We start from the raw sequence: 16,729 nt of genomic DNA, 5'->3' as shown, positions 1-16,729 counted from the left end.
TTTATCCCTCCACTCCATCAATCCATGTGCATTATGCTTCTCACCCTCTCTCAAATTTTATCAACCATTAAACTTTCTAATTAATATCTCCCAATGATCGAATGTTATGTAAGACATATAAATAAGACCTTCACCCCATTCATTTTCCTCCTAGAACTTTTGAATACCTACACTATCCTCAAATTATCAAGCACTCTCCTTATCAAAAGTTGTCACAATTGTTATCAAACATCAAGCCTTCATATTATCATGATGCTACTGAAGTTACAGCATAAAATTTGAGAGCTAATCTGCATCAAACATTCAAGAAAAGCTTAACTAATAGTGGATTTTTCTAAGAACTCTATATTGGTATTGTCATTTATTAGTTAATTTTATGAATAGATCTTAGATTTTATTTTGTGTTTATGTGGATTACGAGTTTGTATATTTCATTGCATTGTTTCTATTATTTTTATTCACATTTTCACATCATTCACAGGTCCAAAAATTGAATACAATAGAAAAATATAATATCCAAGATATCACACCAACAACTAGCAAATACAACCCCCATAACATTATGTATCTACACCAAAATACCCCTATACTTCTATGAAATCTCTAGCTAATGGATGATACATTGGACTATAATTTAAAAACCAACAACACATACAAAACACCCCAACAATAACAAAATAAAAGTAAGGGATAAATGTTTTTATTCTACACAAATTGAATGAATTTTATACAATGAAATCTCTAAATACACTACTCAATTTTTACACAAGCCATTACAAAGAAGTTCTATAGCAAAATTACTAATATATATTTTTGGAAAATAACAAAATCAGACTCACACAAAAAAGAAAAAAGCATACCTACAACAATTTTGAAAAACTAATTGCAAACATTACAAGTGAAAACAATCACTTATATACCTTTAGTTGCGTCCCATTATCTGTTAAATATTCAATGCGCTTACAAAGTTGGAATGCCCTCAAGGGTCATAGGGATTTTGTCCTATGACCCTCAAAAAACATGAAACTTCATCCACAAAATGTAATCACCCATGAATTTTCTTTCACATAAGATAATTGTAAAAAATGGAAAGGATGTTATGACAATTTTGTTGATAAATTATGACATGCAAGCTCTACTTTTAGTATATTGCCTTTATTAAGATATGCTTTTAAGTTTTTTTTTTAATAAAGGGAGAATTATATATATATATATATAGATATATATATATATAGATATATATATATATATATATATATATATATATATATATATATATATATATATATATATATATATATATATATATATATATATAGATATAGATAGATAGATAGATAGATATATATATATATATATATAGATAGATAGATAGATAGATATATAGATAGATAGATAGATAGATAGATATATATATATATATATATATATATATATATATATATATATATATATATATATATATATATATATATATATATATATATATATAGCTTTCCTTGTAAGGAAGCATCATTTTTTTTTTTTTGGAGGTTAAAATCTCTATAAATTACAGTCTCCTTGTATTCTTTATGCAAGAGGGAATAAGTGTTATCTAAATTTGATGAAATAATTTGATTTTTAATATTTGTTGATTTAGATTCAAATCTTTATTTGTAATTCTATTGTTCTAATTTCTTGTTTATTAGTTTGTTAGGTTTGTTTAGAATCTTCATTTGGTATTAGAGGCTAGTATTTTCTTTTGGGTTAAATATTTAGTGGTTTTAATTTTAACAAAAAAATATCAGGTTGCATTCTAACTCCTTGCCTAGTCCAAAATTTGATGGAATTGAGTATTGATTATTGGTCCATTAAAATGATGACATTTTTTATATGAAAATATTTATGGGAGATTGTTGAATCTAGTTATGGAAAGCTATATTATTGGAATATCCTCACAACCACTCATAAAATAGCTAAAAAGGACGCTAAGAAGAAGAATGCTCAAGCCTTGTTTTATAATCAAATAGCTCTAGATAGGAGCCTATTTCTTAGAATTGCAAGAGCACAGATAGCTGAGGATGCCTAGAAGACTCTAAAAGAAACTTACCAAGGTAGTGATCAAGTCAAAGTTGTCAATCTATAGACATTGAACAGAGAATTGAAGAATTTGAAGATGCAAAAAGTTGAAAGTATGAGTGCCTATTGTATTAGAGTAAAAGATGTAGTCAATAAGATAGCTACGCTTGGAGGGTAAAAAATGAGGTTGTGATAAAAAATGGTGTTGAGAACTCTCACACCAAGGTGGAATCATGTTGCCATAATCATATATGAAAGAAAATAATTTGTATACCCTCCACTTTAATCACCTAGTTGGATCTCTAATGTCTCATGAAGAAAAATTGAGAGATTCATTTGGAGAAAGTAGTGAGAAATTTTTTCCTCCAAATTACAAATCATAAAGAATGAAGATGCCAACAATAACTCCAAAAAAAATCAAGGTGAATGTAGAGGTCAAAATAAGAATTATTCTAGAGGAAATAGAGGCAGAGATGGTTCATAAGGAAAAGGCGGTTCAAGAGGTAGAGATATATTTGATAAAAGAAATATCCAATGTTACCTTTGTAATAGGTATGACCACTTTGAAAGGGATTGCAAATTAAAAAAAGGTAAAAGTGTTCATTATGCTCAAGAAAGTGATGAAAATCCTCCAAATAGTTGATTTTTATCTTATGAAAGAGATAATAGTAAAGATGTTTGGTATTTAGATTTTTGATATTCAAACTGGATATGCCAAGAAATGATAAGTTGTTTTAAATAATAGATGAAAGTTTCAAATCCAAGATCCAACTTGGTAATGTCAAATCATTGGAAATTGTTGCCAAAGGAGTTATGGAAGTCAATAAAAAAGAAGATATGAAAAGTGTTAAAGACATTTATTACACTCCACAATTAAAGCATAATTTCTAGAGTGTTACACAATTGTGTGAGAATAATTATAAAGTGCTATTCAAAAATCAATAATGCATATTTTATGACAAGAATTAAGCCAATAGGGTTGTTAGTGTTGTGCCTATGACAAAGAATAGGATGATTCTATTAAGGTTCAATGAACATGACAACAACCTTGCTAATATGACATATGAGGATACAAGTTGGTTGTGGTATCTCTTTATGAAGCCTATTATGAAAAAAGACTAATGTTAATCATTACAATATACCTGATTTAAAGATGCAAAAGTTAGATCCAAAAAGTGAGTCATATATTTTTGTTGGATATAGTAAGGAAAGTAAGCCTTATAGGTTATATAATCCTTTCACTAATAGGCTTATTGTGTCAAGAGATGTGATTTTTTATGAAGCGGGATTTTATGGTCATCAAAAAGGCCATGTTGAGAAGTCAAAATCTATTTTGATTGGTGTTATTATTGATGATATTGATCATGAGTAGCCCACTAATGTTTATGTTCCAAGTGTAATCCATCAAGTAGCTTGTCATCTAGTTTTTCAATTCCAAGTGCAAGTCTAATTTCAAGTCCAAGTTCTACAGGGAAGATAAAAAGATTTAGTGACATTTATTAAAGGAGTACAAGTGAAGCACATTAAAAAAATCTAGGAGGTGAAATAGTGTTTTCTCTTTATTTACCAAGGTTGATTTTGAACCATCATATTTTGAAGATGCCTATGCTAGTGAGGTTTGGGTGCAAGCAATGCAAGAAGAGAGATTGTATTCATAAGAATGACACTTGGGAGCTTACAAAGCTTCCACATGATGAAAAGAAGATTGACACCAAATGGATTGACAAGGCTAAGTATAACAATGATGGAAGTGTTGAAAGGCATAAGGCAAGCTTAGTTGCTAAATACTTCACATTGAAGTATGACATTGATTAATATGAAGATACATTTGCCCCAGTAGCAAGACAAGAGACTATTAGAATTTTAATTTCATTAGCAACTCAAAAGAATCGGTGCATCCATCATATGGATGCAAAAAATGTCTTCTTGAAACTTAAAAGAGGAAGTATATGTGGAACAACCACAAGGTTTTGAAGTGGAAAGAAAAGAACATCATGTCTACAAGTTGAATATGGTTTTGTATGACTTCAAGAAAGCACCAAGAGTGTGGTATGCTAGGATAGATGGATAGGCTTCAAAATAAGTGAGTGAATCTATCGTTTATTATAAACAAAAAGGTAATGATATTCTTATCATAAGTTTTTATGTTGATGATTTGGTGTATATGGATAGCAATTCTAAGATAAAGGATGAGTTCAAAATTGTTATGATGAATAAATTTGAGATGAAAGATCTAGGTCTTATGAAATATTTTCTAAAAATGGAGATTTATCAAAGTAAGAAGGAAATTTTCATTTGTCAAACAAAGTATGCAAAGGATATGTTGAAGAAATTTGATATGGCTTATTATAACTCATCTTCTACTCCAAATACTCATACAGTTATAGTGTAGAGATTATGGTGATGAATTAGTTGATGAGACAACTTACAAAATCATTCTTGGGAGTTTGATGTTTCTAACTCACATGAGGTTTGATATTGCATATTCAATTTCATTTGTTTAGAGGTACATGATAGATCTATCAGAAATACACATAAATGCAACCAAGAGATTGAAACCTAAATTTTGTTATTTGTTACTACTATAACATTCAATCTTGTTGGCTTTAGTGATTCAGATCAGAGAGGTAGTTTGGATGATCATAAGTCTACATTTTGAAAACTGTTTTTCTTTTGGTTATGATTTGATTACTTGGAGTTCAAAAAAACAAGGCATGATTGCCCTCTCATCTACAAAAGCAAAGTGTATTGCAATCACCAGAGCAAATATACAAGCTCTTTGACTAGAAATTTTTTAGAAGACATTGGAGAAAAGCAAGTTCATCCTACAATGATTTTTTTTTATGATAACACGAGTGTCATCAAGTTAACAAAAATTCTAATCCATTATAGTAAGACAAAGCATTTTGATCTTAAGTATATCATCACCAAAGCAGTTTCAAAAGTTTAGTCTTTGACACTTTTGAGATCAGATTGTGAACTCCCTCAATGATGCATGTGCAAGCTTTATCAATGGAATAATAGCTTTATTAAGATATATTTAAGTTTTTTTGGTCATAAAAAAAATTTGTGAACAGTATTTTTTTTTTGGTTTAAAAGATTTCCAGGCAGCATACTATTTTGTTTTGGAGGCTGCAATCTCTATAAAATACAGTCTCCTAGTATTGTTTATGTAATTTGGACTAAGTGTTGGCCTTAGAGTTTCATGAAATTACATGGCTTTTCATCTTTGTTTATTTAGATTTAAATCCGATAATAAGTGTGTTGTTCTAATTTCTTTTTTATCAATTTGTTGGGTTTGTTTAAAATCTTCAAATTTAGATTAAGAATCAACATTTAGAAATTAATTGAGTTGTTGAAGATGAAGATCATTATTCATTGTTGGCATAGTAATTTCTCAATTTACATGGGAAGAATTGTAGTTTGCTGGAGCTAAAAATAAGTGCTCTAAAAATATAATTTGCATATAATTGCCCACTACAACTGTACATGAATATGCCTGAAATTTATTAAGTATTCTTCAATGTTTTTGAGATCTCTATTTACTGAGGCAATTGTAATAAATGATTTATCTCAGATCTCTGATCAGATGATCAAGCAATTTAAATAGAGGCAATTGGAATAAATTATGTCAGATCATGTGATCAAGCAATTGTAATAAATTATTTGTCTCCAATCAAGTGATCAACCAAATGTAATAAATTAATCATCTAGAATCTTGATCAACCAATTGAATAAAATTATTCATCTAGAATCTCTGATCAGCTGATTTTATGTAATAAATTATTCATCTAGAATCTTGATCAACCAATTGTATAAAATTATTCATCTAGAATCTCTGATCAGCTGATTTTTGATCTTGTGATCAAGAAGACTGTGTAATCTCATTTAACACATTTAAATGAATAGAAAGATTTCTTTTAAATTTCTTCATCTCAAACCTAAAGTAGGCTGATTATCAAAGGAAATTTCATTGGCAACAAAATCCAGACCACCTATTAAATAATGAACTGTCTTCATTGATAGATGTCTAAAGAAGATGATGGTCCAATTCGAACTTGAACTACTTACAGTACTAAATAAACGACAGCGTAAGGAGGAAACTCCGTTGGAGTAAAAAAGAATTGCCATCTAACAAAGCATAATATTCTACGCCTACTCTACAATTCATCTGAAAAGAAAACTCTCTATTTAAATTATTATTCAAACCCTGATTCTCATTCTACTTCCATTGGACTTCTGTCCATTCAACTTTTAGTTGCTTAAGTCATCAACCTTCAACTTTTTTGCTGTCAGAATCGACAGCAGGTGCTGCATTCTTGGGCCTATAATAGGTAGTAATCTTAGGCTTATTATAGTTAAAGTTTTCATTTTAACCTTGCCAATTGTACGATGGTGGTTACTTGGCCTCATTCTGTATTGATATGTGTGATCGAAAGCTTGGTTATGGCAATAAGAGGAGGAATAGCGGCTGTCAGCTGCAAATCTGGTCTGATTTTTTCCGCAGTATTCTGGCTTCTCCTTGTTGATGCTGCTTTCAGATTGCCTACGACCACCAACCACTTTGGCAAGCGTAACAACCTCCCCATTACGAGGAGGATCGAACACCAATGGCAAATAGTCGTCTGTATCACATTCAAAGCTAGACTTTTTGAAGTGTTCTTCCAATGAGCTTCGACCCTGTAATGAAACCACCAACAACTATGTGAAACACTTGTAGGCAAGTGCCAATGATACCCATGAGACATTGAGGGTAAAATTTAGAGTTACTGATAAGAAATCTGAATGGAGATTAGAAGTTTTATGCCTTGGGCTAGACAAACGCACCTGAAGCCTCGCATATGTGACTTCGCATATCTTTTTGGAGTTGGATATAGCCCAATGATGCCCATGGAACTCTTTATAAAGCTTCCATGTCGCTGTAGCAGATGTGAAATTTACAAATGCGTACCCCAGATTACATTTGTTTCTACATCAGAAAATCCTAAATTAGCATTTTGCAGCTCATGTAACCCACTAATTTGATGATAAAACTTCTGAAAAGATACATGCGAGCCTAATCTTGATCGTACTTGAAATCTATGGGCAAGTAAACAAAATCGTAGGCTGAGCGGGTTTCATCTGCATTTTCGATGCATTGGTTCCATAGCATGCAGTGACTGTCTAGCATTTTCAGGAGCATGTCGTGACTACAAAAATGGATAAGAATCAAATCATCAGCAGTCATTAATGAGGCACTTTTCACAGATTTTTAGTGACTAAGATTACTCTACTTGACTGCTGGATAATACATATCACTCCTATACTGATAGCGATGGCGAGCACAGAAAGTACACAAAATCTCACATTCTAGACTCACTGGCAATACGATCATCATAAAATAAAACAAAATAAAGGAATTGCATGGCAAGAGCGACTAACTCGAATTGGTTTGGAATATTTTTTATCATGACAGTTGTCCTGGTCTCTTCACCATTCAATTTCGGTTGAGTCTCATCAAAAGCAAATTGGGATCTGGTTTCCTCTCCGATTGCATGGGATGACTCTCTCTTCCAATTGTTTGTGGCAGCATCTCCTCCCCTGCCAAAACCACTTTCACGGCCTCGGCCTCTCTTCGTTACATTCGCAAATTGAGATGTGTTGCTCTTTTTGTGAATTTCACTCGAAAAAACACCTGATGGGTAACAGGATTTTAAAAACCTTATTCGATAAGCAATATTAATCTGTGTACACAATGAAGAAATCAATAACAGATATACTTGCCTCTATCACAGCTGAAATCGGTATGGTCTGAGTGCGGCCGTCGGTGGTGACGAGGGGGAATATTGTGAACGAAATTAGCAGAGTCTTTGCGAGTCCTACCATTCGAATGACTGAAATGGTTTTTTACTTGTTCTGACCCAATTTCATTCCGGTCTAGCTCATTCCGAGCTCGCTCTGCATCCCTTATGTCGAAAAATTCTACAAACTTAGTTCGATTGTTCAATGGCGTCCCCCTCACGTCTTTCACAGCGCCTGCGTTTAAACAATAGAGAAATAAATGCTAAAAACTTACAGTATTCCAAGTTTTACACTTTTACTCAGTCGAGTAATAGATTCAAGCGCAAGGAACTCATGCTATTTCTAAGAATTTACTAATCCATTTAGAAGAGCAAAGCTCAATTTGACTTCAGTTTAAACACCCTGTAACACTCTAAAAAACCAACCTAATTCCTACAAAAATAGTCCTGGATTTAAACAATGAAATACAATATGTATGGGTACATACCATAGTGCTGGAAGATCGATAAAACGTTGTCATCGGATATGGCTGTATCCACATTAAAGATGACTAGCGTGCCTTGGTTCTCGGCGGTGGGCTCTGCATATTGGGCCCAAATAAGTCTTCCTTCCATGAATCTCCAGCAATAAGAAAACGGTTGTTGCAACGCTCCACTTTCCAGACTTTTAGAAAGCATCATGTACTGCTGCCTTATATCAAAAAGCGCCTGGTTAGCATGCCTAAGGTCATAAAAATCTACAGTCACCATACCGTCATGTTTTGCCTCAAGATGAAGCGCTCTAATAGGCCCCCACACCAGCAATTCCTGATGAATCTGATGATCACTGAACTCAGTAGGGACCAAACTCAGAAGCAGGCTTCGAGACTGGTACGCTTGCCGCCCGTCTGAGCTCTGCGGAGCGACCATAAAACTCGGCTGGAAAGGAGGAGAAGTTTGAGAAATCATATTAGGGCAGGAGAGGTGCGTATTCGCGATAGGAATTGGAACAGGGTTGCACATAACAGGAATCTCTGGTGAAGTCCATATTGTAGGAGGAGGAGGAAGCGGCGGCGGCGCAATGGGTAGGAGACAGTTCATCTGAATATGCGGCGCAATATATGCGTTGTATGTAATGGGTGGGGATCTGAATTCTGTTACAATCGGGACATTGAATACTGTTAAGGGAGAAACGGGCTGGGGAACTGGATATGCAATCCCGTAAGGTGTCTGTGGATGTGATTTCTCAAGCATCGGAGGAGTAAACTCCAGGGCAGATGGGTTCAGAAACGGCCCTAACTGCGCCACTTTGTCATCAACACCCGTCTCCTCAGACTCCACCTTAACCTGCAAATCTCTCTGGGCTGCCATGACTTCACCGCCACCGCACATGACCGCAAGCAACTATACTACAGCCCCGAAAACAAAAGCTAATGAGTCCTGTATTCAGGAATACAGAAGAGGGAAAAAAAAGAGACAAGCCTGAAATTTTACTTACTCTGTTGAGATAGCGCAGAGGAATTGAACTTGAGGCCTTGACCTCCTTCTGCGCGTGCTGTTGAAAAAGTATGTGGATGAAATGCAGGGTTTTCCTTGGGTTTAAATTAGAATGGACAAGGGAGAGGCAGGTGACGGCCAAAACCACTTACCCCACTCTGGCGGCAGATCCACCAATCATAAATGGTCGCGGATATCGAGGAGCCGTGCAGTGTGCAGAAGGAAAAAGGAAAAGGAAAAACCCCAATTGTGTTCCTATGACGATTCGGGTGATAATTATGGGTACTGGGCAAGGGCAAAGTTGGAAAGCGGCACCCAGGATTTAAGGGGCGGAAGGGTTTTGGTTCCACTTTAATTTTGAGGACCAGAAGAAATGGCTACTGCGAGACGGACTGGGGATTTACATTTTGAATCTTCCATCGATTTGAAGGGACCTTTCGTTTGGTGATTACAAGAATTTTTAAATACAGTTGTAAGGTTTTTTTAATGAGTGCATTTGAGATTAAGTTTCGTTGAGCGCAACATTTTTATATTGTAAGGATGAGTTTCAGAAGAATTTGACAGAATGGATATCTCTCAATATTTATTATGTGAATATTTTTGAATGAGTTTATCAGAACAAGTCTCGTTGAACGCAATATACTTCCATATTTTAAAGATGAATATTATTAAGGTGAACCCAGACGAATATTTTTAAATGTAGTTAAAGATTTTTCATGAGCTTATCACAGTAAGTCTCGTTGAACGCAATACTTCCAGATTATAAACATGAACCCAGGCAAATAGTTTTAAATGTAGTTAAAGATTTTTAGTGAGTTAAGATTTTTAATGAGCTTATCACAGTAAGTCTCGTTGAACGCAATACTTCCAGATTATAAACATGAACCCAGGCAAATAGTTTTAAATGTAGTTAAGGATTTCTAATGAGTTTATCAGAGTAAGTCTCGTTGAACGCAATACTTCCAGATTATAAACATGAACCCAGCCAAATATTTTTAAATGTAGTTAAAGATTTTTAATGAGTTTATCAGAGTAAGTCTCGTTGAACGCAATACTTCGATATTAAAAACATGAACCCAGGCAAATATCTTTAAATGTGGTTAAAGATTTTTAATGAGTTTATCAGAGTAAGTCTCGTTGAACGCAATACTTCCATATTATAAACATGAACCCAGACAAATATTTTTAAATGTAGTTAAAGATTTTTAATGAGTTAGACGAATTTTACAAATGGATGCCCCTCAACTAACATATTTTAATATTTATTATGTTAATTTTTAAATGGAGTTAAAAGTTTTTTAATGAGTTTATGAGAGTAAGTCTTGTTGAGCGCAATACTCCCACATTATAAGGATAAACCCCAAGTAATTTGATAGAATGGATACCCCTCAATCCTTATTACAATAATATAAGAAGAGAATCAAGTAGAACAAATATTTTAATATTTACCGTATGATTGCACTAAATAAGTTTGTACATCAAGAAGGTTAAAAGAACACTGCAATCATATCTCCCACTAAAATGATTGTATAAGAGAGGTGTGATCATTTTTAAGGAGATGAGAGGAAAGAGAAAAATAAAATAAATACCTATATTATATTAAAAGGTGATTAATTATAACGAAATTAATTAATTTTCTTTAAAACTAGTATATCTATCTTTAAAAAGATCTATGTAAAACATGTCTAGAGATTGGAATTATATTTAATTGTATTTTTCTTTATTTACATTTTTTTAAAAAATTTTATTGGATTTTTTTATAAATTACTTATAATTTAGGAAATGAATAAAAAATATAAATTAGTAAGTAATATTTTTTAAATTTTAAATGATAAAAAATATTGCATAAAAATAAATATTATTTTGATTTTTACTTTATCAGTTATTTTTTATTTTTCATTTTTCATGTGAATGCCATTTTTATTTTAAAATTTAAGTTATATTTTACTTTTACTTTTTAAAATAGTTTTTGTTAACACCCTCAATACGAAATAAAATTCTAGATCTTATAATATAATATAATATGTATATAACATAATATAAAATAAAGATGTTAATTAATATATGAAAAAACATCTTTAAATTAATTAGGAGTGAGTGTGAGTGTTGACTTGCATTTTTATCTTATATTTTAAAACATCTTATTATAGGATAATGGGTTAAAGAATGATATATAGAAAATATTTTAATATTTACTATGTGATTGCATGACACAAGTTAGCACATCAACATGTAATTTGTATAATAGTATAGATATCTTAAATACATCTACATAAAAAATATCATCAACTATATGTTTTGAGTTATTCTATTTTCCTAAGATTTAATTTTTTATTCTAGAATAATTTTATTTACTATATGGACACATAATTTTTATTTTTTAGTTAAGAATTATTATAATTAATCATTATTTATTTTATTTTATTTTATTTTATTTGATTAGTTATTTTTATTTTATAACTTTTAATTTATTTATTTTCTTGTGTTGTAAGGTTATATATCAAACCAACATAATTCTTTAGCTAAATTGATATAGGATTACAAGCCTTAACTTGAAACCTATTTGACTAAGATTGCATTCAACAAGTCCCAATCTTACAAGTCCCAATCTTTGAAGGAAATAATTAGAATCATTTATTATTTTTTTAGTTTTTAGTCTGTAAAGTGTAGTAAGTACTATATACATATATGTTATATTTTCAATAGTTTCATTTGCAAATAATAATATATATTATAATATTTAAAGGTCTTTATATTTAAAAATAAATAATAACAATTTTACTAAATAAAAATTTATTAGTTTATAATATATTTATTTTTATTATAGAAAAAGTAAAATAATATATATATTTATTTTATTAACATTAATTTGAGCCATAGTCCATAATATATAAATGAATGAAATTTCTAGATTAAACTATGTCAAAAAAATTACATCAAAATTTTCACACAATTTGAATCCAAAAATTTCATTACATATTTCTTTTGTTTTATATATATGTTTATTTTATATTTACTTATAATGACTATTATTAATTAATAGTTTAAATAAATATTAAATGTGTTTTTTTTTTATAATCTTGGGCTCAAGATGAGGTAATATTTCTATTAGAAATATAGCCACTATGAAAAAATCAAAATCATGAGGTAATATTTCATATATGGGAAGGGAATCGGTCTACAACTAGGGCTTGATGTGGGCCCTCTAGCTATGCTATAAGTTGGGCTCCTCGCTCCTGCATGTGGAGGTGGTGGTAAGACCTCCTTCACGGTGTTAAACAACTCTCCCCCACTTTCTTGTTTTATTTTTTCTAACCCTTCGTCGAGGCTCTCTCCATGGAGTATTTGTAGTTATTGCAAGCGTGAGTGGAGGTGGGTGCATTCAATGCTCAATGCAGGTAGATTCAAGTGGGTTGGACACGACCCAACTACCCTCCTTAAAAACTGTGGAAGAAGGACTTATTGGCAAGTCCTTTCGAGACGCCATCATTGGTGATGTTGTGCAGGTTCTGTGTGAGGCCAAATTCAATTTGGTAAGTGCTTCATCTTCTGGCTGCCATGGAAGAGATGGAGGACGAGGTAAGGACACCTCCTTAGCTCCCTATACCTTTTCTATTTCCCCTAATGATTCCATGGCCGAAGCCCTTGAACTAGAAAATAAGAGGCTCCATGACATTGCCATTTTATTTGCAATTATAATGTAGATAAATGTCCGGCTAGGAAATTTCTTGATGATTGGATGAAAAATGTGTGGGTTAGAAAGCTAGGGCTTAAGTTTTCCTTCTATAGAATGATTCAGAAGGGTTTATTTGTTATTTTCTTTAAGGATAATAAATCGCAGACAGAGGTCCTCCATAAACAGTTCTGGGACATTGGACAAACCACCTTCAGAGCCCTCAAATGGTCCTTTGATGTGATTAACGAAGAAATTATGGCTATTTCATGCCCTCGTTGGCTCCTAAATAAAAATTTACCCCCTTTTTTTTGGAACTTCATATCTTAAATTTTTGAATCTATTGATAAAGTGGTTAGGGTTGATCATTCTTTGAATCTTGTCCCCCACCTGGATGCCAGAGTCTTGATTTCCATTAATCCTGGCATTGATATCCTTGGATTTCTCGAAATTCAACTCCAAGATGATACCTTCACTTGCGTTTTGGAAACCCTAGGAGGGTTGAACTCATTTTTCCTATGTAAACGAGAAGGTCACATCAGATGATCATGCCCTATTCTCTTGGCTAGAAGTAAAAACAATGGTAACTCGTTGGAATCGTCGCTAATAAAGATGGTTTTGCCCCCCCCCCCCTCCACAATTCTTCCTCCAAGAATGAAGATTCATTGCTTGTCTGGGATAAAGTGGACTCTCTAAGTAAGGTCATTAATAATGCAATGGCTAGTCTCCCAAAATTTCAACCAGTTAAACCTTCTATTATTACAAAAGATGTTGACTTCAGCTCCTTTAATGCAATAGAGTTGTTTGGGTTACCTTCCAACATGGTGACTCTTCTTTTGGGTTGTGCACCATCTATGCCCCCAATGAGTATAGGGATAGATCTGACCTCTGGCAATGGATTGCTTCACTCCCTGACATTCTATGGATCCTACGGGGAGATTTCAATATGGTTGGGCATAAGGAAGACAAAGCAAGAGGAGTTTCTATTGACTGGAAAGGTGGGGAGATGATGTTGGCATTACAATAGAAAGGAGATTGTTGACATTTCATTCAAGATATTGAGAAGGTTGTTGGAGATTATTGATATAACTGAAGAAGGATGATAACTATCTTTATAATATTATTTTATCATTGATGTCAAGAAATTGACTTTCTGATTCAGTATGATGTTGCCATATCTTGAGAAATATGTATTGATGAGAATTAAGATGTCAGTAAGTGACACAGAAAGAATGTGATAATGAAGGGGAGAAATAAGTTATTCAATGGACAACTATTACTGAGTTAGACAATGATGAGATCATGTTGTTTTGATTGTTTTGATATACTACACATGTTGTTGATTGTAAGGTTAATACTATACTATGTCACTGAGCAAACAACCTAGTCGGTAAACCCTAAGGAACCTAGTCGGTAAACCCTAAGGTTATCGATATCGGTTAATGAAGGCGGAATGTCTATCGATTAAGGTTTAGTATTTACCGAGTAACAACCAAGTTATGACATATCGCATTCGATGGATAAAAGCATTATTTAATAAAGGATGCTGATGAGTTGGATATGAATAGATGATTGGTATGCCACGCATGAAGTTTGTTAAGGATCTACGGCAATGAAAATCAAGAGGAAGATCTATAGCACAAATTGAACTGCAATAACCTAGCACAAGTTCCTAGGAAGGAATGCAAGTTCCAAGGCGAGGTAAAACATTTTTAGATCGAAGGATACATTGAACCTAGTCAATATTGATGATCTGATGGCCAAGATTGATCATGGAAAATGTGGTCAAGGAGATTAAGTGGTTAGCAAATTGTTTATAAATAAGGAATTGTTGATAAACAATGGATGTGGGCAAGTGTAAGCATAGGGATGCTACATAGTGATTACTGAGCACAGAAGCTTGAAGACCTGTTTGATTAACAGAGTAGGGAGCCCAGTAGAAGGACAAGATAAGTCCTATGATTAGATTTTTTTGAGCAAATAAGAATCTGCTTTAGCATTTTAGATGTGAAGTTGTAGATATATTTTTATTACTATTATTTTGTAAAGTGACAAAAAATCTCTTAACTGAGTGGACTTAACAGTCTTATTTTTAAATCCTCTAGCAAGGTAACATTCTAAATGGGTGTTTGAAATCCTTTGACAAGGTCACTTCTAACAAAGTGAAGATCCTAATAGATCTGAGGGAAATCCCTTAACCGGGTCACATCTAGCAATGTGTTTGTAATCTTTAACAGGATTTGCTTTTAACCGAGCATACTCTAAAAGAGTATATTTGTTAGTGGGTCTGAAATCCCACAGTGGTTTTTCCATATTTGGGTTTCCACGTTAAATCTGGTGTTATATGTGTTATGATGACTATGTGTTTATGAGTTAACATGTTAGCAGTTTTTGGTTATATTGCTGATGTATAAGTTACCGAGGCTGAATCTGTTGAGTTTATGGAAGATTAAGTTTGTATGATTCACACCCCCCCTCTCATCTTGTTATCTATTGGCATCAATACTATACATTTAGTATCAGAACTTAACAATTGGTATCAAAGCTTTGGACTCCGGAAGAAAAGTTTAAAGGTACTTGAGGCAAAGATCCGAAGATGTATAAAAGGGATGCACCAAAGATGAACAACTCAAGTTTCTCCACATGGCAGAAAAGGATGAAGTTGCACTTATCAGGAATTGGAGAATATGCAACATATTATTTGGAGAATGATTACATACCACCAAGCACCAACCTGATGACCTTGGAGGAGATAAAGGCAAAGCAAGAACATATTCAAGCTATGATTGAAATAAAATTAGCATTGATCAACTCGGAGTTTAATGATCTAGAAGGCTGTAATGATGCAAAATCAATGTGAACCAAGCTCATATATGTGTATGGCGGTGATGAACATGTTCAGAGAGCAAAAGTAGATAGTCTGAGAGGTCAACTTGAATCCATGAGAATGAATGAAGGTGAGAACATAACCCAATACAGTACAAGGTTAAAGGAGATTGTCAATCAAATCAAAGGAGCAGGAGGAACTATTGAAGAAAAGGATGTCACAAGTAAATTATTGAGAACCCTTCTACCTACTTAGGCAATCCGAGTCTTTGCAATCAATGAACTAAGGTCTGTACCAAATATGCCAGTTTCTTTGGATGCTACTATTGGTAAGCTACATGCATTTGAGTTAAGTAATTTTGATAACAGTGGGTCTTCAGTAAATAAAGTAGAATCTGCATTCAGTTCTTTTCATATTGGTGAATCTGATGATTACAATGATAGAATGAGCAAGTATTCTGAAGGGAATCACAATGGAGCAAGTGAAAGATTTCGTAAGAAAATGGAAGAAGTGCACAAACTATATGAGGAAATAGAAAAGCAAGAAGATTTTGAAGCATTATTAGCTAGGAGGTTACCGAGAGGAAAAGGTAAGTACAAAGGAAAGCTACCTTTAAAATGTTTCAATTGTGATAAAATAGGACATATGGCTTCTAACTACCTGACAAAGAATCTAGTGAAAAGAGACAATACCGAGATAACAGGCAGAAAGATAACCAATACAAAGGATGCCGAGACTTCAGAAGGAGAGACAAAAAGACATGCCTAGTAGCTAATGAGGAATCCAATGATGATAAATCTGATGAAACTGATACAGAGGAAGTTGTTTATGTGGCTATTAAAGATGGATCAGATGAAGAAAGGTATGAAGAAAAATCCCTAATATCTCACATAAATAATAACGATTCTTGGATCA

The 16,729-nt window shown here is 33.0% G+C and overlaps 1 protein-coding gene across 2 annotated transcripts; it reads right to left on the bottom strand.

Moving 5' to 3' along the window:
- Window positions 1-6,056: 6,056 nt before the first annotated feature.
- On the bottom strand, window positions 6,057-9,656 carry LOC131030023 (protein terminal ear1 homolog). Of its 2 annotated transcripts, none has more exons than XM_057960708.2 (7): window positions 9,316-9,656; window positions 8,327-9,226; window positions 7,822-8,073; window positions 7,480-7,732; window positions 7,131-7,247; window positions 6,886-7,027; window positions 6,057-6,738 (listed from the first exon to the last, which is right to left on the bottom strand). In XM_057960708.2, the coding sequence occupies exons 2-7, from the start codon at window positions 9,207-9,209 to the stop codon at window positions 6,313-6,315; spliced, it is 2,073 nt and encodes a 690-aa protein (XP_057816691.2). In that variant the 5' UTR covers window positions 9,210-9,226; window positions 9,316-9,656; the 3' UTR covers window positions 6,057-6,312. The 2 variants fall into 2 exon arrangements, with proteins under 2 accessions (XP_057816691.2, XP_057816697.2); XM_057960714.2 differs by having other exon boundaries at window positions 8,327-9,221.
- Window positions 9,657-16,729: the final 7,073 nt, after the last annotated feature.

This window comes from Cryptomeria japonica, chromosome 10 (genome assembly GCF_030272615.1).
Source record: "Cryptomeria japonica chromosome 10, Sugi_1.0, whole genome shotgun sequence".
Classification (NCBI taxonomy): domain Eukaryota; kingdom Viridiplantae; phylum Streptophyta; class Pinopsida; order Cupressales; family Cupressaceae; genus Cryptomeria; species Cryptomeria japonica.
This window is presented reverse-complemented; position numbering and strand designations above follow the sequence as displayed.